A 24680-nucleotide genomic window follows, 5' to 3' on the forward strand; every position below is an offset into this window, starting at 1 on the left:
AATTACTTGACAAAACATAAATCAGATGTACTTTTAAAGCTACTTATAAATATTTTCATATGAATAAGCTTGTGTTTTGGAAAGTCATAATGTACTGTTTATAGGCTGTAAACTATAAAGAATGTTTTACATATCAATTATTTTAAAGTTTTAAAAGCTCCTGTAAATTTATTTTCAGGTGGAACAGCATCCAGGCAGAAAGGATTTTTGGGATGCATTCGTTCATTACGGTTGAATGGAATGGCCCTTGACCTGGAAGAGAGAGCAAAGATAACACCAGGAGTTGAACCTGGCTGTCCTGGACATTGTAGCAGCTATGGTAACCTGTGTCACAATGGTGGAAAATGTAGAGAGAAATACAGTGGATTCTCCTGTGACTGCACTTTCTCAGCCTATGCTGGGCCATTCTGTAAGAAAGGCAAGCAGCTCTTTTAACTTTATCAGTTATTGAAAACAGGACCATACAGTCCAGAACAAGATCTTCAAATCCCCTTAAAGATATGTTTAAAGCTTGCAAAATATGTGGTTTACATAATGTAGGTAAATATTCATCAGAGTTTACACAATATCTATAAGTTTTCCTAAACACTGTTCTTTTAGAGGAAACTTCAAAATATACCATTTAAGCAGGAACAACATTACCCGAGAGCATCAGCAACTTCATACAACTTTTTTGATTCTTTGATGCTATAGTAAATCTAGGAACTATGATTTTGTGGTAAAACATTTGGATTTCTGTCTTTCAAATAGTAATCTCAAAACTGAGTTTGGAAAACAAACCAAGGAACAGAAGTACTTAAATCTACTTTTTGCTCTAAGAAGAAAGCAAGATCTTTGCAAACAGGACTCAGCCTATTTTCCAAGTCTTTTTAAAGTCATCAAGTCTGAATTTCCAAAGTAGAAGCTTATCTAGAAGTTTTGTTGCTTGCATATAATTCAAATTTGCAAAAAAAATCTTGCTTCCTCCATGTATTAAATGCATTCTGCAAAGTACTAAGCAGCTATATGCCACAACTTCATGTTCCTCTAAATTAGCACAAGATCTTCCCTGTCATCACTGCCAACACAAAAGTGAGGGACCACAAGAGTCTTCAGACTTTCTGCATCTAGCACTGCAGATCTTATGCCATTGATGGCATTAGGAGGAATGATGTTTTCCTCCTCTGCATCAGAAGGGACTAAGGTCGCACTGTAATATTTGGCAGAGACAGAGTAGATTCTGTTGCTAAAATTATTAGGATGACCTAAATAATAACTTTCAGTCAGTTTTTGTCAAATACTGGACCAGATTACAGAAACTTCAAGAAATTTCTCCAAAGTGTGAAAGCTGTGATCCAAAGCACTGAGACAATTGCTTTTAGCAGAAAAAAGCAGAAAACAGAAATCATAGAATTATGGAAGCCCTCTATAAGTGAGTCATACACAAAAAGAGCATGTTATTTTCTATTTTCCTTTTCTTTGTCCCACCTGACCAGTCTCTTCTACCACATATGTGTTTCACACCAAATCTAATCTAAATGTTAGGATTCAAATTGCTGCACCCACTTCTTTGTAGGAGCACTATACATACAAGACAGAATATTTTGTCCTTGAGGACTAGGATGATCAATAGAAAATAACCTAGAAAAAAATGTCTTAATGAAACAGATATTTAAGACACACATCTAAATGAGCTTTTTCCCTAGACCAGTTTGTGCCTTAAATTTCTCTGTAGTTCTAAATGTTAGTTCCATTTATATTTACTTTTTAGCTTTCTCACAATAGTTTGGAATAGTCCAGAACAGTCATTTTATTTTCTCCTGTGGTGTGGCAGAAGGGAAGAAAACACCAACAAACAACGAAAAAAGCTTTCTAGTGTTATTTTGCATTATATTTAAATATTGAATTGCTTTTTGTTCCAGAGATCTCTGCCTATTTTTGGACTGGCACTTCTGTGACATACAACTTTCAAGAATACTACACATTAGCTAAAAATTCCAGTTCTCATGCTTCTTCTTTCTATGCTGACATGACGCTGGCCAGGGAAGCAATTACATTTGCCTTTCGAACAACACGGACACCAAGCTTACTGCTCTATGTCAGCTCCTTCTACAAGGAGTACCTCTCGGCCATTCTCACCAGGAATGGTGAGTTTTCAGATTGGATGTCTGGAAACACTGATGAACATCATAATTAACTGCCACCTTGGATTCTCTCTGATTTCCAGACCTGAATCACAAACTACATATTGTGTCCTGTTGTTTCTGTAGATGGTATCCTTGTTTTTCACCTGCATCAAGGAATTCTTTCCACATGAAATGCATTCCTCCTCACTGTAGTTTCAACTTTTACTACTTTTTAAAAATCATGTTCTCAAAAACATTTATTTCTGAAAATCCTTTAGAAATGTTTGTATTTTAAAGTTTGGAAATTAAAATTAAAATTTATCTGAGCTGTGTTCTACTCATGAGGCCTATAAATTGCCATCCTCAAAATAAATTATGAAATGAAACACTTTTTAAAGTGCATTATCCATTTTCCAAATTAATCAGAGGTCATTTCATTGAATTTATTTCACAAGCTACTTATATACATATGAAAATAAACATATATACACATACATGTAAAAATATATGTAACGTTATTGATATTTCTATTTAAGCTGAACATTAACTATTCATTGGATTTTTCTTTTCCATTCTTTCATCTATATCTGGGTATTTTTTTTAAGTAAAAAAGCCCCACAGGCTAGGTTAAATTTTCAGGTTTATCAAAGACTCTTTGCTATCACTGTGGTTCTGTGCTTAAGGAAGGTTCTGTGCTTTCCTGGACACATATTTGGATAGGATAGCTGTGTTATCCTCCCTGTCATGTGACATGGAACATGTGTAGCTCATGTCTGGCCTGGCTCTGGCATGGGCCTTCATTTCTAGAGCATGAGTAGAAATTTGTGGTCCATCTACAGCTGGGAAGGAATTTCTAACCAGGAAATGACATTGCCTCTGCATTGATCTCTCAGTCTTTGTGTGATTATTTGTGTACAGATGGTATTCTTGGAGTTAACAATAAGGAATGGAAAATGATCTAGCAGTTAGTACACTGCATTCAGTTTAATTTTCAAATGGTCAGAGGTTTACAGGACTGGACAGGGAAAACATTATTCAAGAATTATGAGTTATTTTTGATAAGTCACAATTATGAAAGCTACCAGACTGTCTTTCTTAGCTGAATTATATAAATATAATAATATAAAATAAAATATTATATTATATTTTATAATATATATATTTATATATATATTTATATATAAATATAAAACTTCTGCCCAAATTTTAAGTCAATAATCAAAATTGAGACAGCTTATGACTATTTTTGCCACCATATCCTGCTTCTGACATTGCTTTACTCATTGTGTTGTCTTTAATTATATCCACTTACATCCATTTCTCATGGCTAAGTCCTTAAACACATCAAGCATTTTGCCCTTGCAGTACCCCTATGAAGCAGTATAGATCATATATCGCTTATCATCTATTGTATAGTATATCATATATCATAAAGTATAAGATCTGTACTGCTTTTAGTGTATGTAGTGCACTACACCTTTGCTCTCTTTATCCCTGCAGGAAGTTTACAGATTAGGTACAAGCTAGATAGCCATCAAGATCCTGATGTCTTCAGCATCAGTTTCAAAAGCATGGCTGATGGACAGCTACAACATGTGAAGATAAATAGAGAGGAGGAAACACTTTTTGTAGAGGTAATTCTGTTAGGGGTGGGGGAAAAAGTGGATTATCACAAAAAAGTAGACAAGCAAAATGCAGCAAATACTTGCAACAAGGCAATTACATGCAAATAAAATGTGCCTTAATATCTCAAGTAATCAAAGCAAAGTTTACACTCTTATGGTGCACAGTCAGAATTAATGTTAGCCAATCTCTTTGATGTTAATTTTGTTTATTTCAAAAGGTCTATATCACCTCCTCATTTTACATGAAAATGCAGTTAGTTGTTTAATGGTTAAATTTTCAAAATTTGGTAAATGTGTGTGACTGCTGTTGTTTGTTTTGGGTCCTTAATTTTTGGTTATTTTAGTTAAATTATGCATTAAACTACAATAAAAAAATATTACTACACAGTTAATAATTTAAATCTGTTTTAAAATTCTTCTTTGGTCTCTTTTACATCATCAAAGAAATGTGGCTATTACCATGGAAATTTCAGGATAAAATAGAAATATTTATTCTGCTAGTGGTTGATACTAACATGCAAAAAGTTGCGGTTTTTAAATTTTAAATTGAAAATACTTGCATGTTATAATTTAGTATTTTGGGGCTAGAACTTGGGTAATGGTACTTGGCTTGATGTTGTTCTAGAGGTACCCTGAGAGGCAGAATATTTACAATATAATATTTGATCTTTATGAAATTAAAAATTGAGTGCCTTTTTAAAATTAAAATAGACTTTTTCATATTCTTAAAGGTTTGCTATTTTTTATTCATCTTAGAGGTGAAAAAGAAAGAATCAGCCAAATCACTAAGATAAATAAAGACTTATTAAGTGGGATGCTTAAGAATATCAGTTATAATCAGTGATCTAAGGAAGCAGATAATCTATTTCCTGATGAGTTTTTATGCTATAAATAACAAAAGCTTTCCTCAGACCTTCTTATTTTTAGCCTTGACCTTACCTGCTTTTTAGAAAGTATTGGCTACTATCTCTTCTGTTATTCTACTTTGATCCTCACTCTATCAGGTTAACCAGAATGAAAGAATGAAGTTTATTCTGTCTTCAGGCACAGAATTCAATGCAATCAAGTCTCTCACACTTGGGAAAATTTTAGGTAAGTGGAACACTATTGCATTTTCTAAAACTGCAGGGTTTTCTAAAATATGGATAAAACATCATCATGGGGCATGAAAAAAATAACACAAATGTCATTGAAAGACATTTGTTGTTGTGAATTTACTTAGACACAGAGTAACAATCAAGGTAGAAACTTCAGTCTTGTGGAAATGCAGATATAATCACAAATAAGTGCTTCCTGAAAAAATGATCAAGTGAGTTCCATTAAAAATAATTGTACACTTCTCTCTCATTTTGCAATCAAGCATTAAGAAACATCACTTTGTTTTCTATTCTGGAGATAAAAACAAATCAAATTGAAATCATACACAAAGATGATATAATACTATGTAATCATGTATTCATACTTGAAAAACTTCCTGTGAATTGATTTTGATGTAAACAGTGAAGAATACGGTTATGTAAGTCAAATCTTTGTTGGAGATTCTTTGTCTTATTCTACAAAATATAACTGTTTCTCTGCAGTAATGATCAAAATATAATTTATCTATCTAAAATCACAATTTCTTAAAAGAAAATAACAATAGCCTGGACTGAAATTCTCAAGATCTTGTTATATCCTTACCTTTCATTTTGGCAATGATAGAGGAAGATGTGGTGTTGGTATAAATTTAAAGGATATTTCTCTTTCCTCTAAAGTAATTTCATAGAACCACAGAACGTTTTGGGTTGAAAAGGATACAAAAGGTCATCTAGCTCCAGCACCCCTGCTGTGTGCTGGAACAGCTTCATCCAGATCAGGTCATTCAAAGCCTCATCCACTGATCTAGAACACTTGCAATGAGGACATGCACTGCACCCCTGGGCAGTCTGTTCCAGCGTCTCTCACCCACATAGAATCTGAAGAAAATGAAGAATTTCTTCCTAATTTCCAGGTTAAATTTACAACTGCTCAGTTTAAAGCCATTCCTTTCTGCCCTATTACTATATGCATATGTAAAATGTCACTCTTCAGCTTTCTTGTAGCCTCCTTTAGGTACTGAAGGCTGCTATAAAATGACCTTGGAGACTTCTCCAGGCTTGAACATCCCCAATTCTCACAGTCTTTCTTTATAGGAAAGCTGCTCTAGTACTTTGATCATCTTCACGGTCCTTCTCCAGACTTGCTGTAACAAGTCCATGTCTTTCCTGTGCTGGGGACCCCAGAGCTGGATGCAGTGTTCCACGAGGGGTCTCACCAGAGCAGACGAGAGGCACAGAGTCACCTCCCTTGCCCTGCTGGCCATGATGCTTTGGATGCAGTCCAGAATCATTGAATGGCCTGGATTGGACAGGACCTTAAAGATCACCTCATTCCAACCCTCCATAATAGGCAGGAGCACCTTCCACTAGACCATTTTCTCAGAGCTGCATCCAACCTAGCCCTGAACAGCCCCAAAATACCAATGGCTTTTGGGCTGCAAGTGCACATTTCTGGCCCATGTTGTGCTTCTTGTCCCCCAACACCCCCAAGTCCTTCTCCTCAGGGCTGCTCTCAATTAATTCATCCCCCAGTCTGTATTTATATTGGGGGTTGCCTAGATGCAGGTGCATAACTTTGCACATGCCATTGTTGAATTTGATGAGATTCACTTGGTCCCAGTCCTCAAACCTGTTAGTGTCCATCTCTCAGGTGTGTCAACTGAACAATTCAGTTCAGTGTCATCCACAGAGTTTCTTCAGATACACTCAATCCCACTCTTGGTGTTATTAGAAAAGGTGTTGAACAGAAATGGTATCAGTGTGAGCCCAGAGGAGCACCACTTGTCACCAATCCCTTTTAGACATTGAGATGTTGCATGCAAATGTTTGGGTAAGGAGATCCAGTTAATTCTTTATCTGTCAAAGAGGTGGTGGTTGTTTTCAATTAATGAGAGTGCTATCTAGAAAAGGTAAAATAATATTTTAAAATATGTAATAAAATTCATACAGTGATAGTTATTTTTATGAGAGCAATTACCAAATGCTAAATAGCTTAAAATGTATTAAAGAAATTCAGAAACCATGTTTTTAGACCACAGAAAAAAATCTTAATTATTGTTTAGTTATCATTAGGAGAATCTCAGTGTAGCTGATTTGTTTTCTTACTAGAAAACTAAGTACCTCTAACACAAACAGAAACATATACTTTCAAAAGGTAGATTTTATATGCAAATCTCACACTGCAAAAGAGAACCAGTATATAGATATGCACAGAAGATTAAAAAGAGAATGTTCACTTTATGCATAACTTTAAAGCAATATTAGCTGAAATATAAACTACTACAAGAAAATTGTTACAAATATTTCCAAACTTTACAATATGATGATAAATTGAATCAGAAAAGTATAATATTTTGAAGTGTAGTAGCTTATGGCAGTCACACTCACATAAGGCTAATACAACAGTGACTAGTGCAGAATGAAAGCTTCTTTCATCTTTGTTATAAAATATCATATCAAAACTTATATCTGTTTACTTTAAAATGCATTTGATTAAATTTATGGAAATGTATATTTTTAGACAAATTATCTTTTGACCAGGACCAATATTGTCTCTTCCAAAGAGTCATGTAGTTACAAAAATTCAGAGGTGATTTCCTTCAGTTACATGATGGCTTTGCAATGATACAGCAGTACAAAGCACAGAGTTGCAATGACATGTGGGGCAGTTGGCCCAATTTGTCTCAGAATGTGTCCTGAAGAAAGCATATATCTTTCCCCATTTCAAGGAAGTACTATTTCTCTCAAAAATATGATTGCTTTAGGTTCTGATTCTTATGAAGTCCTATCTAGAGACTGAAGAAGACTTCATGAAGGCAGAGGAAAAAAGTAATGAGTGTTTGTTGCAGTGAAGAGGTCTAAACATAAGGAGACAATAAAATATGAGATCACGTATTTCTTGTACATGAAAATGTCATTCAGGAAAACCACACACGGAAGCTTTTTTTTTAAATAATTCTCTTCAGTTGGAGAAGTACTTTTCTGAGCTCTTCTGCATTTGAACATGGCCGTGTTTTCTTCAAACAAAACTTTGGCACAGTGTCCTGCTCCAGCTGGATCCCTGTAAGGCTATGGGACCTGATGGGATTCAAGCAGTAATACTCAAAAAGCTGGCTGATGTCACTGCCAGGCCTCTCTCAGTGGTTTTTGAATGATGGAATCTATACAAGTTCCGGTTGATGGGAAACTCGCTGATGTTGTCCCAGGCTTCAATAAGGGTATATAAGACTGACCCAGCAAACTACAGGCCTGTCAGTCTCACTTCAGTGTTTTGTTTTTTTAAATTACGGAGAAGATTATTCTAGAAGGTATTGAAAAACAGCTGAAGGACAATGCAGTCATTTTTCGTAGCCAGAACAGGTCCATGAGAGGAAAGTCTTGCTTGTCAAACCAAATTTCCATTTATGACAACATAGATATCCCTTGTTGATCAAAGGAAGCCAGTCGACGTAGTCCCTTTCAGTAAATCTTTTGACGCTGTTTCTCACAGGATCATTCTGGAAAAAGTGTCCAGTCCACAGCTGGATAAACACATCATGGGATGGGTGAGCAGCTGGGTCATGGGTCAGGCACAAAGGGTCACAGTGAATGGGGTGACATCAGACTGGGAACCTGTCACTGGTGGGGTTCCACAGAGCTCCATCCTCAGCCTGTGCATTTCAACATCTTTGTAAATTACTTGAATATAGGAGATGAAGGTACAGTAAGTTTAACAATGATACAAAATTAAGAGGAACTATTGACTCCCTTGAAGGCAGAAGCCTTGCAGAGAGACAGCAACAAATTAGAGGGCTGAGCAGTTGCCAGCTGTATAAAATTTAACAAAGACAGCTTCCAGAGTCTGTAACTGGATGTAAGGACATAATGGGAAATGAGATTCTGGAAAGCAGCACTGCATAAAGGGACTTGGGTGTCCTGGTGAATGATGTATTGAATGATGTATCAGCAGTGCCCTGGCAGCCAGGAGGGCCAGCCCGGCCCTGGAGTGCCTCAGGCACAGTATCACCAGCCAGGCAAGGGAGGGGATTGCACTGGAAGGGCCTCACCTCGAGTTGTGCAGTTTTGGGTGACGTAATATGTGATATAAAGCTATTAGAAGGCATCACAGTTCTTTTCTTAAAATGTTCTGATAGGAGCTGTATGTCTGCTGACTTTCTGCTTGACTACTTCTAAAGACAAATGGTTGAGAGTTAAAGAGAGTTACTGAGTGTGTTTTGCTTTTGAGGGTTCTTTTTTTAGTGTGGTTTTTTTTTTTTTTTTTTTTTTTTTTTTAAGACAATGTAGGTGGAGTCATTTTGTCTATGGTTAACTTGGGTACCCTTAGCAAATAAATGTCTAATAAGATATTTAATGTCTTGGTTTTGAAAGGCAGATGTCTGCTAAAGAAGGCAGGAGCCTCCTTTGGAATGTTAAACACCTTCCCTCCAAATTATTATAATTTTGAAATTAATGGGATGGGTCCTTCTTTTTGTGAGATGGGTGATAATGAGGTTCAGTGGCTGCTCTCGCAAACAGAGGTTCATCCATGGCAGAAGAAGCAGCTCCTGGCTGGGCTCCGCTGGCAGCAGCGAATTCCCTTTCCCAAACAGCAGCTCCGACTGTTCTCCAAAGCCAAGAGAGAGAGAGGGGCAGCTGCCCCATCCCCATCTTTTACCTGCCCAACTCCTGTGTTATCTCTGCCCCTTGGGGAGAAACTCCCAGACTAGAGAAATGCAACCAGATGCCCTCCTCCCCTGAGCTTGGCCACTTCTCTTGTTTTCTTAAAGTACCCCAGTCATTAGTGTTTCCTAGCAACTTATGGGAAAAAATGCCCTAAGTAAAAAGGAACAAAAGGAAAGAAACTTAACCCCCAACATTAAGGATGCATAATTTCATTTTACTGTAATATACAATAAACAACCTATGAGTGTTTTTGAGTGCCACTTTCAGTCAGTTAAATTTTACTTTAGGAGGAAATTGGATGATGGTGGTCTCCCTAAGCCCTTTCACTTTTATCATCAAGATTGCCTGATCCAATATAAAGCTTTACTTTATCCATCAATATGCCCTGGTTAAGGAGTCAAGTGAAATCAAAGAATTAAAAATATTTCCTTTCCTCTTATACATATATGTAATTTAATAAAGGATACATATAGGAACAAAAAGATAATAGAAATCACTTTTCTCTTGAGGTTTTCAATCTGACTCATATTTAGAGGTATCTATTTTTGTCATAGGGGGTTTGTGAAAATGTTTTCTTGCCACTTTTTTGTTAATATTTTTTTTTTTTAAATATTCCATCATAGCAGATCCATGAATGCATAGAGGCAGGTAATAAAAACAGCTGCAAAGAAAGCAGAGACAGTTAAAACATTGAACATTTTATGTAATCCCTCAGTGTAGGTGAGCAGACTTTTGTCTGACACCCTTTTGTCTAGTAGTCCATCATCACTGCAATAAGCAGGGATTAGCTGAGGAAAATGCTACTCTACTATTTTGCAACATTCTATCTGAACACATTATCCCACATTTCGCTATTAACCTAAATTTTATTGAGGAGTACATTCTAAAACATATTTATTATGGTAAGTATTGTAAAGGTCACAAGTTCATTTGTGGGTTCCAGGACATGTTGGAAGTGAAAATTATTGAGATGAAATTTCTATTTTATTTGCAAATTTACTTTCTTTATGAGTTATACTTTTATAACTTCCAGAGTATTTCCAGAGTTTTTGCTTAAACTAGAGTTGTCAGAGTAAATAAACTGTTTGTTTTCTGCATCAAAAGTGGTGCTTTAGTGAGCATTACCAGTGAATTAACAGATAGTTCTAGCATGCAAAGTACTTTCCACAAGCCTTCGGAAAGGTAACTCAAGAGAAAAAGTGAGGAGGTACCTTTCATTTTTTTCCTCTCCCTTTGTAATATCAAGAATGGTATCATTTTTTAAAATATAAAGTAACACTATTATTTTTAAAAATTTCACAGAAAATATCGTGATGGATTTCCAGAATCTGAAGATCTGAGATTCTGAGATCTTCAGGGTGTTTTTCTTTGACATACTTGATGATGTTGAAATGGAGTAGATATATGAGTCTATAACATGAATATGTTCCAAAAATGTTTATTTATTAGAAGAAATCCACTAAAATGAATTTTTCTGGAATTCATTCTTCAGTTTTATATTTTTGCAGAATGAAAAAATTGTTGCATTTTAATTTTAATACTTTATTTACAATAGAAACTTTTTACTTTGAAACTTGCTATGAGAATTTAAAAGCATTTCCCTCAGCAGATTAGCAACTGTCATCTGTTCAAAAGAAAGGGGGAAGGGGTTGAATATATCTGACTGTCTTTTCATTTAAGTCAGACAAGAAAGAGAGTCAGTGAGTCTACATATGTTGTTGCAACTCAAATATACTCAGAGGAACACAGGTTAATTATTCATTTATTCTTCTGACACTTTATTTTGTACATTTGCACTATGATTAATTGTGTTCTGTTCCTTTTGATTAACAGAAAACAGTGATGTAGATGAGGAGACCATGAAGGCAAACTCTCAGGGGTTTGTTGGCTGTCTATCTTCAGTGCAGTTCAACCACATTGCTCCTTTGAAGGCTGCACTGCACCACAGCAGCTCAGCCCCTGTCATTGTAAAAGGGCGTTTCACTGAATCCAGCTGTGGTGCTTTAACTGGAGCTGACTCAACATCAAGTGAAACAACCCATTCATTTGCAGGTAGCATATGTTTATCACTTGTTCTGATCTCTGAAGAAAAATCCAAATAGAACACTCATGACCTGAATCACAACTGACTTTTTATTTTCCCATGCGGGTTAACATCTCAGGAGTAGTTTGTAAATAATTCTCTTTTATATGTACTTACTTCCTTTTCTCCAGCCTTTCTCTTTTCATCTGAATATTTACACTTTCCTTTTTATCTCTGCAAAGTGTCATCTACATTGATGTTCTGTGCATGCTTACTGACCCATACTACTGCCACTGTACCATATTGTAAATGAACTGTGACTGTGAGAATTTCATAAAAAAAGTCTTCTATTTGTCTGTCATTTTCTTTTCTTTTTTTTTTTCTTTTTCTGCTGCAGATCACTCTGGACCAATAGATGAGGGAAAGCCCTTAGCTAATGCAATCAGAAGTGACTCTGCAATTATTGGAGGTAATAGGGACTGTAATAAATCCACAGGGAACTTTTCTAGCTGTGAATCTGTCATTGATTAAGTAAAGTCAGTTTAGTTTTGTGTGCATTCAGAAACAAGTAAAATCTCTTCATTTTGCTACAGTTGGTAGACAGATTGAAGTCAAGCATTGTTTTAAAATACAATTGGTCACACTATTCTTATTACATAAATTTATGCCATTTCCATATATTGAAACATTCTGGTGAAAAACAGGGTAGTAAGGGCATAATTTCAACCTGCATAATAGTGGTGTCTGAAATCTTTAAAAGTGCTTGGATTTGTTGTGAAAAAAGAAAGAACCATCATTTCTTTTTGATTTTGCCAAAAATTTACCTTTTGCTACAAAGACATATATAAAATTTTCTTTAATAAATCTGAACAACAAAGACTTTTCCTTGAGAATATGAGGTTTAACACTGCTTGAATCAATCTTCTAACAGTCTGAGGAAATTTCATCCTGGTTTCTTCTTTGGAAGGCAATGTACTCTTGGAAAGACATTCACTTGTGTTGATTAACAGCTTAAAATACATGTTAAAATAATAATAATAATTTTAAAAAATACTCTTGGTTTGAAATACAATATCTTCTTCATTTTCTTCCTATTTTTTTAGATATTTTTATCTGCTCAAATAGATCTACAAATGACCACTCATATTTTTTTTTTTTTTTCAAAATACTTGTTTTTATCAGAGGAATAGAGGAAGGACCATGTAGAATTCAGTTACTTCTGGAGTGAATTTGGTATAGTCCCTCTACTGTTTATGCCTGTCAGCACAGAGCATAAAGCTTAGGACAGATGTGTGTGCTTAAAGTACACGACTGATAATCAGGATGTACAGGTTCCATCCCCATGCCTTTCTGGATGATTGTCCCTCTCATATGAATCCTACATGAAGGATACATCTCATATGGATACCCACATGAAATTTCTGTCTCCAGCAAAAATGAGAAGTACACAAGTGAGACTCAGTAGGGGCAGTTTAGGGTTGGGGACCTTTGCCAGAAACTCAAGTCCTTTTACCAGTATTGAAGTATGTGTATGTCTGTTGGTTCAAATTTTCTTTCAAGGCATAGTATCCTCTCCTGTGATAATCATCCTCTGTGAGAATTTCTAGGAGTATTTCTGCTTTTGGGAGGGACTGAGGAAATAAAACTTGAAGATTATGTTTTGGCAGTATAATTCAAATTTCATAGATACTTTGACAGAAACAGCAGTGGGATGAAAAGGTCACCCCATTTATCTTTTAAATTCTGAAAATATTTACTTTCTAATAATTTTTAAAGCCTTAGTAGAAAAAGGAAATAGTGGAATTTAGTAGAATAAAACTGTCCAGACTTTTCATTAAAGTTAAAATTATTTAAGTGTATGAATGGTTAAGTTAGGATAAGAATCTGCAGTCACTTTTGTCTTCCTTTTATACAGTGACACCTCCTGTAGTCAGGGCATGCAAAAACACACTGCATCACTAGTGACCTTTAAGAGAGTAGCACCAAAGATGCTAAAATGAGATTATTAAACCTAGAAGGTTCCCTGCTTGTAAAGTGATAGTTATGTCTGTGTAATTCTCTACATACCAAATGAGAATTTTACCACTGATTTCAAGGAAGGTCAGAATTAAAAAAGTTGTTTTCTGAGTTTTTTACATATCTAGCTTTGTCAAAACTTGCTTTACTATTTCAAAATATTAATACATATTTTTACATAAGTATCTGTACATAAAGATTGCTATGTATTAGATAACTTAGTGTGGATGGAGATTTTTAAGTGTGCTAACATAATGCATTTTCTTAACTTCAAACTATAATAGGTAAAATCCTTTTAAGATAATAATAACAATACCATTTTTTGTTATTAAACACATTTGGCAATATGCAGTCACAATATTTCTACTGTCTATATTTGTTTAAAAGTCAAAACAAAGCAAACTGTGCAACATACAGTAAAAATTAAGGTTAAACACCTCAGCTGAATAAAACTGAGAATGGTATCAGTTCAGCTACTTCAGACAAAACAAGTTTATAGAAAAGTCCTTAAAAAGAGCATGTACTGTGATTTAAATAAAAAACTGTGTTTGTTAATCTAAATAAAATCAAGATTTACTTAGATCACAAGGTCCATTTCAGAGAAGGATCTAGTGTATAGTAGAGGTCAAGAAAATTGGCATGTACTGAATTTTGGATGCTCTGTTTTTTTAGTGCTAAGGGACTAGGTATTTTTATTTTTCTTGCAGTGACAGCAAGTTGTACAAAAGACTGTCCCTTTGTCTCCTGTAACTGAGGCACCACATTACAACTGTTTCCCAGACTGCTTAGTGCTCTTTCCATTCCCAACAGCCAGCCCTATTTTCTGCCTCTTTGACAAACATGATCCATTTCCTTCCTGTTTCACATCTCAAATTCTTCTCCTGCCCATCTTCTGACTCATGAAGCTAAGGTCCTAAGACCATGAAGACCGGATGAATGAGGAAGAGAGGAGATGGGCTGGCAGTCTGTAAGGTCTTGCCTTCTCTGTGCAAAATATTTCATCTTACTGTTCCTTATCTGCAGTGGCTTGAGCTCTTAAAACAGCACAGAACTAGGGCCTGATATTGAAGAAGAAAAAGAAACCTTCTTATTGAAAATAAGGCCCCTAGTGGTTTTCCATTCAAAAATTTCAGAAATTGTAATGATCTGTCCATTTTATATTATTATTATTATTACTATACAAAATTTCAAAACAATCATCATTAAACTTATTCTACAGTGTTGTTTCTGATTTGAAAGCAGCTGTCTTCTCATTTCTCAGGCTTTTATGTAAGCCCTTCCTTCCATTGTGTGATGTAGTCATTCCTTCTTTATCCTGCTCTCTTACGTGCTATTATTTGTCTATCCTTTCTCATTACTTTTTTTCTCTTTTCTTCTTGTAGGTGTGATAGCAGTTGTCATATTCATTCTACTTTGCATCACGGCCATAGCCATACGCATTTATAAAAAAAAAGGCATATACTCAAAAAATGAGGCAAAAGGATCTGAAAACGAAGACAGTGCTGAATCTGCATTGAAAAGTGAGCTCAGCATGCAAAATACAGCCAATGAAAATCAAAAGGAATACTTCTTCTGATTATCATTAATGATTTAATTTAATATAGTAACGTGACAGTCTGACTTTCTTGCTAAGCCAGGGGGCTCTCACTGGGCAGAAAAAGTTCTTGCACACTACTCTAAATGCAATGGATTTGAGACTTACTATACTGGATATGTTCAGTCTCAGTGATTGCTGTAGCGGGCCTCTTTGAATTACATGCATTCCTTAGCTATTATACCGTAAATGCATTTTATGTAACAGTGAATTAGATATTGTAACCAATTTCATTGTTGGTAGTTTCCGACTGTTCTAATGTGACCTTCTACAAATGAAGTTTAATGTACACACTGAATATGACTTTTGAATGGGAAAATTGTTATGAATTTATTCCTATCCTTTTCTTTAAAATTTGATTGATGATTTTTTTGTTCAAGGTGAAAGGTAGATTCTTATACTTTATGTACTAAAGAAATTCTGCTGTGATGCATTATGGTGATCCGTCTTACTTCCTCAAACTGAAAATGCCTTTTGAGCTGCTGTTGGCTGGTGTCAGCATCTGCTTGTGAGCCATGGCATTTGATGTCCAGAACAAACTGTATTTTTTTCTCCCTGGGATGTGACTGATATCTTCATTATCCCTTCCTTTTGTCAGGCTTAGCAGAACTGAAGAGTGTCCAGTGGGTTGAAATATTTAGAATCTCTTTTGCAGTAGATTTTCACTTACAGTAAGGGGATGGCACCAAGAGACTCATGCACATTCTGGGTATTTTGAATAAAACTTGTGGGGGGGAGGGGGAGGAAGGCAAGACCTTTGTTTGGAAAGATCAAGTAAAACACTAACAATAGTTAATTTATCAAGAATGAAAACACCAAAAGATGGTCAAGGTCACTGCCCCTGGAAATTAGTGATGACGCTTCTGTCAAAAAGTAATACCCAGTGCACTATGTGGGATGTATTCTCTGAAACTGTTGTATCTATGATTTGTTCCAGACCTCAAGACTACTTTTTTCTATGTTATAGAAATTATACAGTGTCTGCCACATGAACACTTTAATTCTGCACTTTTAATAGTACCTACTATACCTCTGTGAGAAAAGGTCTGATTACACCACTCAAAATTAAACATTTGCTTACTATGCTGACAGAGTAAATGAAAGCTATTTATATTTACAAACAAACTGTTAGATATGAGGGCTAGGTTTAAGTTGTCTAAAAAGAATGTAAGGTCAATTTATACACCATAGGTTATCTGAAATACCCATATGGCCTGATGTGAATCTCAGAGATTCTACAGAAGGTTTGTGTCTTTTGGAAAACACATACAGGAACTGGGTAGAAGGCATTTAAATGGCATTAGATATTTAGGTATATTTAGGTATTTGACCCACACAAAGCATTTTTTTTTGTTTTCCCCAGTCAGATGACTGGATGTCTAGAGCTTGGATCTGAGAATTTCTGTGACCTTGTAGACTTGAGTTTGAAATTTAAATAACTTCCAGAATTTATTTATACCTACTCCCACTGAAAGCAATGAGAACAATCATTGTTTTTCTATTCAAAGAATAAATACTAGACCCTAGATTCTGAAGTTTAGAAAATGTTTATCATAAGTGCCCAACAACATTATTAAGACATGGAAAACTGACATATGCCAAAATCCTTAATATGTAAATTTATTTGCATAAATGGTAATTGTAAATATAAATGTCCAGCAGATGGTTTCATTTAAAACTTATTTTCTTCCATCAGTCTTTACCTTCAATTTTCAGAATTCTACTATTCCTTTCTACTTCCTTCTATACAGATTTACTTAATTTTTAGGAAAAATTTATTTCCTTTTTTGGGGTGCCTGGATGCTCTGCAATCATAAATTGTTCCGATTAACATGCTGTGCTTTTTTGTTTTCATTTTTGCAATTCTGTTTGCATGTCTGATAGATTAATCAGGCTGAGGACCCAGGATCAAGAACTGTATCCATGTTGTGGATTTGATACAGTTTGCTTCATGACAAGAGGTCACCTTTAGGAAGGCCAGAGTTGCACTTATTGGCTATTCCAAATAAGTGATGAAAATATCCTGTTTGTGGATGGGGAGTGGTGGACGTGAAAGCCTCACATGACCCATGGAAAGAAGACTTTTAATTATTAAGTTTGCTACTTTGAACCTTCTCATCTACTTACTTTGAAGTGAAAATTATTACTTCTTTTTGAGGCCATGACCTAAATTGCATTAATTTCAAGAGAAGCCCTCCCATGGACTTCTCTGCAACCAAAGCCTGTGCATTTCAGGTTTTCCCTTTCTGCTGCAGACATGTAGGTTTTTAAGTGGTTCTTAGTGCCACTTATATCAACAGAGTCACCTGCAGGGACGTGTCCCAGTCAACTCCATATTCTATCATTGTGGGATGTAGTAACAATGTGGGACAAAATCTACAAGATGATGGTTATAGTACACCAAAGCAGATATTTTGACTGAATAATAAAAAACAAGTTTTCTTTTATCTTAACTCTTATATGAGAGTTGCTCATATAAATTTAATAAAGTGTAAATTTTACCCACAACAGGACAAGTTGGAAGAATGTAAACCTAACTTTTCAATCAGTTGGTCTTAGTTTTATTGTCTTGTAATGTTTTATTGTGTGTCTTCATGGAGAGAAAGTTCTCTTTCCTTACTTTGTTTTGTTCCAAAAGAACACTTTCTTTCCTTATTCCTTAGAGTTTTAAAAGGAACAGGAAGGGGAAAGCTTAGTAAAATCCCTATTTCACAGACTGGATAAAAAGGCAGAGGACAATAAAAATGCCTGTATGAGTGGCATGCTATTTCATTCAAAGACTTCTTTTAAGGCATTCTATTTTGTGAGGGATTCTAAGAGGGAAAAGATATATGGATTTTGTTGGATGAACGTCTCTAGATTTTTAGAATAAATCTATTACGCCTCCCTGAAGATGCAAATTCCCATTTTCATCCGTAGAAACAGTGATCATATGTTTGTCACCTTAATCTAAAATATACATGTTTGAAATCAATGAAGCAGCATTTTTCATTACTTGCTGCATTTCTATGGGGATAAAAAAAATGGTGGCACCGAAGTGCGCTCAAATGTCATAGAACATTGTGCTGTCCCTTTCTGATTCTCTATGCCATTGTGTGATTTTCACCTCACTGTTAATAAAGACTTTTTAAAATAAAGTGAGGAAAATATTTTTTAAAAGAATTTGTATTAAAAAAGTTTAAAACTGACAACAATATACTGATTTTTTTTCAACAGTAAATATATGTAGAAGTGCACATAATATATTGGTGAGTGTGGTTATTTATAAATACTTTGGAGCACTATTGTGACAAATTTGCTATGCATTGACAAATTTTCCATGGTAAATATATTTTTTCTTAAGTACATTAGAAAATAAATAGAGGTATGTATACTGGTACATTTTTAAAGCTTTGTGTGGGTTCTAGCTATAAAGGACTTATAATTATTTATGTACTCAACATTTAGCATATAAATATGATTTAGTTAGGTTTTGGGAAAATATTTTCTAATACATCCAGTGTTGTGTAAATGAAGAATATGTTATAAAACAAGTGCACAACTTAACATAGAATGTAGTCATGATCAAAATAAATTTACAATATCATTATTCATTGCAGCAATGTACAAGGAAAAAGGACAAAAGTCCTTTAAGGAAACATCTGCATAAATTCAGAACATGCAACAATTGCAACTTAGCAGGGCTTGATAAGAAAATATAATTTTGAAATAAAATTAGTTACTTTTAGAAGCAATTGTAGTAGTTTACACTCAAGGCAAAGATATAGCCACATACGCCGTGTGATGCTACAGGAAAAGAATGTTCTTTTAACAGAAAAAATATCTGCAAAGTCAGAAAACCTAGTTCTGAAAAAGCTTGTGCCCTAGTCTCTGACTGCAGTGAACATTCTCCAGAGTGAATAAGAAGAAACATCACATAATTTTTTGCAAATTGAGCACCTAATACTGCAGCTGAAAGTATGGTAATTCCTTAGTGTTTCTGAACATTTAATGAGGTTGTATATTATCAATAAGGAAGAAAAGTAAAAAAATCTTTCAGAAACTAATGCTGACTGAAAAGATATATGTGTAAATGTATGGAAGTTGTTTCAGTGTCATTTTTTTTTAAATGCACAAAACAACATGCTTAAAAGAATACACAACAGAAAGGATGTGCCCTTTAAACTTCCTCTATTTAGAACCTTCTCCTGGGGCCTTTTGGCAGTGGTGGTAAGAGAAGGCTTTAATGAGTTTGAGTACAGAAATTCTGAACAGCTGCTAATTTGAGAAACAGATACAAAACCACAAAGGTGTTCATAGACAATGCTTTGAAGTCAAATTCATCGTAATTCTTGAAGAACTGTCTAAAAAATATTTTAGACAAAAACTGGCACTGTTCTTTGGATACATTCATCATACCTCAATTTTTGCTCTTCTCATTTCTAAGAAAGGAATCACACAGCATAATATCATTGCAGACAGAGGGATGCCCTTATATTAAGCACTAACATAAAATCTCACTTAAATTTATATTAATTTCTGATGCATGATGAAATGTTGATGTTGCTAACATTTTGTATAAATAGCATTGAATAAATAATTTTTAAAACCCTTATTAAATAGAATGGTAAATCCACAGTAAAAATCAACTTCAGCCTATGAGGAAATGTGTGTACCCACATGCATACACACATGCATTCAGTGGGCTATTTTACAAATTTTACAATTTTCTTTGTATTATGTCAAATATTGAGGAAATGTCCAGAGTTCAGAAGCATCCTCCCCACACTCCCTATATTTGTTAATATTCAAACTATTTAAAGAAATAGTTGGTGTTTTTAGGGTTTTTTTCAAGGGGGCAAAAAATAAGATCTTGAAGTCTCCTCAAGGACTGTAAGAGGTAGAAAACCAGACTTCTGATAGAAAAGGTTGCAGTATCCCCCACACAGACAAGGCTTTTTTTTTTTTTTTTAACTTGTTTTCTAGTTACATCTAGGGCCTGAGAAATCATTTGATTTCAAAGTAAATTTCATACACACATACATAAATCAATAAACTGAACATCATATTTAAGATACTGCATAATATGTGTCCTAAAAAAGTTCTAATTTATTAGTAACCTTTGACCCAGCTGGTATGTCCTTTACCAATTAAATGTCCAAAAGAGAAGCAGATACTCAAAATCATTCTGAAATCCAAGAAAGTTAATGATAAATAATCAGTGAGTTGAACCAGATTTCATCACTGTGAATTTGTCATCAGGAACCTAGTGATAACATAAAAAAAATATTAAAATAATGTTTATATTCTTCTACAAACCAACTGATAACAGATAGGGTCTGGTAATCTTTGTAGGTTATACTTTTTAGCACAGTACAGTATTTTTGTAACATACTGATACATGCAAGAACTAAATGCAAGTAAAATGCAATTTTTTTGAAGTCTGTGAACTGATGGTTTATTTTTTTTCAAAAGCAACAGTGCCTTGCAAGCAATTAATAAGACAAATATTCATTTATCTAAAAGCAGCTGTCACAAAGTCTGGATTAAAAACAGGAAATCTGCAAGACATCCCTCATGACACACTATAAATTCAGTGATGCACACCTGCCTATGAACTATTTAAGTAATCAAATAGGATTTCAGGATTTCAGCACACTTCTCTGCAGTTTGTGGACTGAACTGTGAGAAGCCCAAGAATATCTATCCCACTGTTAGCTGTATGGCCTTGAAAAAAGCCATTGACCTCAACACTCCATTTATACGATGTAAGGAATATACTGAAGTTTTTACTAACTTGCTTAATTAATATTTGTGAAGGCCTTGGAAGATGAAACCTTTTATGTAAATAGACAGCATGATAATAAGATCCTATCTTTTATTTAGCAAGAAATGATATGGTAACTAATATTAATTATCTGTATTTGTTATAATACATTTATTTCAGGAGATGATCCTGTTTCTTTCAGTCAGAAATAATAGCATTTTCCTGTTCTTTTATCCACAGAGTGACTCATGAATAAAGAGTAGAAAAACAGACCTTGGACTACTTGGTGTAATATAGAATTGACTGCATGTCTTCGTGTATCAGAAAATTAGAGCATAGAACATTTTCATCTAAATAGATGGGAGATATTTGAAATAAAACAAGACAGGTTTCATACAGATAAACACAAAACAGGAATTACAACAACACATCTATATTGTTACAAAATGTTTCCTACTAATTGACTAGCTAAAAGGGAGTATCTCATGTAGATTTTTTAATGCTCTTAGTAGCTTCATCAGATTCATTAACCTCATTTTCTTCTCTTTTTTAGCAACTATAGAGTCACTCTTCTAGCCATGAGTAACGGCTAGGCATGTCATATTTTATTTTCTAGATAACAGCATAAAAAATTTACTATTTTCTAATACCTTTAAATATATTGCATATAGAAACACTCCTTATCAACATAAAATAATATTGTGTATTCTATATGAAGCAGCAAATTAATAGTAAATATATACTGATGTGGTCTTTGGTTCTTTTGTGGTTTTGGGGGTATTTTTTGTTGATTATCCACACCATTCAAACACCCTCACAGTAAACAGAAAAGGCTTTGCTGCTTTTAGCTAAATATCATCCTGTTTATGAATAAATTATTTCAAACGGGTCCTATACAATGTTAATATTTAATTTAAAAACTGTAGATTTGGTAAGAAAACATTAATAATATCTCAGTAGTTACAGCCCCAACATATATCCTCTCTATTTTTTAGTTAAAAGTATTATTAAACATTCTTTATATGGGGTTTTTTCTCCACTGCACTCAATGACTCGAAGTAGAGGTTTATATCTTACAAATGGTAACTATTCAGCCATGGTCTCTTTATTATGGCAGTTCAAAAACTTTACATGTGAAATGCTTTGATAAGGTAAGAACAGGAAATACTTTTCCAGCTGTGGTGTTTCAACATAAAAAAAAGCATAAAAATTCTTATTCTTGCACAGCAAATACACTCCATGAGATCAAAATTCAACTGGATTGTTTAGTGTCATGACCTGTAAATCATCAACTCACATTTAAGTTATTTGTGTTACATTGCTATGATTTTTCTGCTTTGATGTTCTAATTCAAAATATATACATCTGATTTAAAGTAATTTTTAAGTAATTCTTGTAATAAGCATAAAAATTCTGTTTCAGCCTTTTTATAGATAAATCCTACTGAAAATTAGCAGTTAAATATGGAATAGGATTTTTGTAATGTTTCATATATTCCTTTACGTGACACCTTTATAAAGTTCACCTATTTTTAGAGAGTGTACTGGGAGGGATTTATGATTTATTCCCAGAAGTTATAATTGGATTAAAAGGACAAAATTAATAGAAAAGGAGGAGAATATAGACCAGGAACTTGTTGATAAAACTTTTTACAAAGTTCTGAATATTCTTGTACATATATTTTTCAATTCATATGAAGTGCTTATTTGGGATCATGTCATTAAGCATATCAACTATAAATTATTTTTTTTGTAAAACAAACTAACAAATTTTATTTTCAAGCTGATATTTAGATGTCTGTTTGCCTCAGTAAAGTACTTCAATATGTAAATTAAGCACAGCATAAAGCACTTATTATGTACATTCTCTCTATGTCTGGTACATTCTCCATGAAATATCATAATAATTAACAGCCCTCTGAAACAGGAAAATCTTTGAGTGTCTTCACAGTATTATTTTATGATTACAAGCAAACCTATGTAGTTAGAAACTAATTATAATAGCATTAGTAAATGCTTGTTATTCAGTATTCTAGAATGGTTAAGTGCTACATTTGAGAAAAGAAATGCTTTTTAAATTAGCAAAATAATCCATGCTATGGCAGTAAGGCTGCCCTTGTACAGTACCTGACTGCCCACTCTGACACCTACTAGTCATTAAGAATCATTTCACCAGAACAAAATTCACCTTAGGGTTTTGTGGTATATTGTAATATACTTAAAAACTAAACATGCTTGCAGCAAATATGCCTTACTGATTCACACTGGCCTTTTTAAATTCATCTAGGAATTCCCTTATGTTTTGCTCATAATCATATATCAAGTGGAGAATCTATAGCTGCAATTACATAAAAGGTAGCTGCTTTGCTTTTTCGTAAGGTGTTTGCTGTACCATGAGTTAGCTCACAATAGGTGTCCGCACTGCCAACTCACATGTCTATTTTGTCTCCATTTTGATGAATTACGTCTCTCCAAACTGTTTTCCTTGAGATGAATTAATAGGAAAAGCTTCTGTCACCCATCTTTGGTGCCAAGGTCTCCCAAGGACAGTGTGATCCACTCTAGCTGGCCAGACATCATCAGCCATGTAGCTCTCCTCTGCAGTGCTAGGGCCAGCTTGACTCCAGGAGGACGCATGTATGCTGCTGTTTGCACAAGACACTATGCTGCAGATTCACCTGCAGCAGACACATAGGGACATACCTCACCTAGAAACTTTTGCTATTCCACTCTCAATAAAAAGAATAAGAGGGTCAAGGGTGGCAAATTTTGCTCAGGCCTGATAAAGGAGACACACTGATGGGCTGTCAGCAGGGAGATGGCTGGTAGTGACCTGGTCTGTCTAGGGAGCTGAAGAGATGGTGTAAAGGAAGAAAAGGAGCTGATAGTTCTTCTTCTTGTTAGCAGAAAAAAAAAAAACAAACCATTGCAACATGACCTTTGGTTTCCTCTTGAAGGCATTTCTAGAAATAATGAAAAAAGTTAGGACCCCCATAGTTCACCTGATCACAGTTCTTTCCCTGTGTAATTGTCAATGTACAATGTCAGAGCAATGATGCAATACAGCCTCTCCAGGGCATGTGATACTTTAAAAACAGTGCATTTGGAAGGAAGCTACAGTTAAAAAATATCTTAAATAATCTACCCTTAAATTTCCAATATGGCATTGTATTATCTAAGAAATCCATGCATAATGCTCTGTATTCATTGGGTTAGGTCAACAATACCATGCTAACTACTTACCTCCTGCTGAGAACCAAAATATCTCACTCAAAACCATTTTTGCTTGCTCCACAGGACAAATGTCAGACAGCATCTGGCACAGACAGCAATATGAGGCAAAATAAGACCTCATAATGCCTTAAGAACGTGTGGCAGAAGTCAGTCCTCCTCCCTCAGTCAGGATAAGCAAGATCTTCAAAAACACTTGTGTCGATTCAGGGTATCAGTGCTGGGATCCCTGATGTGGGAAGAATGATGTGCAGAACTCCATGATATCAGAAATCTAATTAATTACTTTATTGTACTATATTATACTATAATTATATTACACCAATAAGAACTATATCACTAACTAACTAGAAAACCCAAGACTCTCTCTGCCAAGAGTCCTGACACAGCTGTGACCTAACTGGTCAATCAATCCAAAATAACATCACCAGAATCCAATCAAGCAATCACCTTGGGTAAGCAATCTCCATAACACATTCCACATGTGCACAAACATAGGAGCAGCAAATGAGATAAGAATTGTTTTGATTCTTTTTTCTCTGCTTCTCTCACATCTTCTCTCAGGAGAAATCCTGAGAAAGCTAGGTCTCTGTCTGTTCAAAG

At 34.7% G+C, this 24680-nt stretch overlaps 1 protein-coding gene across 1 annotated transcript in view; it reads left to right on the plus strand.

Annotated features, from left to right (window-relative positions):
* CNTNAP4 (contactin associated protein family member 4) overlaps positions 1-19691 on the plus strand; it is a 203894-nt gene extending 184203 nt beyond the window's left edge. The window contains exons 18-24 of the mRNA XM_031507421.2: positions 179-418; positions 1902-2126; positions 3606-3739; positions 4735-4822; positions 11302-11520; positions 11889-11960; positions 14890-19691. Of these exons, the coding sequence (XP_031363281.1) occupies positions 179-418; positions 1902-2126; positions 3606-3739; positions 4735-4822; positions 11302-11520; positions 11889-11960; positions 14890-15083 (1172 nt within the window). The 3' untranslated portion in view covers positions 15084-19691. The remainder of the gene's footprint in view (positions 1-178; positions 419-1901; positions 2127-3605; positions 3740-4734; positions 4823-11301; positions 11521-11888; positions 11961-14889) is intronic.
* The last annotated feature ends 4989 nt before the right edge of the window (positions 19692-24680 follow it).

The sequence above is a fragment of the Lonchura striata genome, chromosome Z, assembly GCF_046129695.1.
Source record: "Lonchura striata isolate bLonStr1 chromosome Z, bLonStr1.mat, whole genome shotgun sequence".
Classification (NCBI taxonomy): domain Eukaryota; kingdom Metazoa; phylum Chordata; class Aves; order Passeriformes; family Estrildidae; genus Lonchura; species Lonchura striata.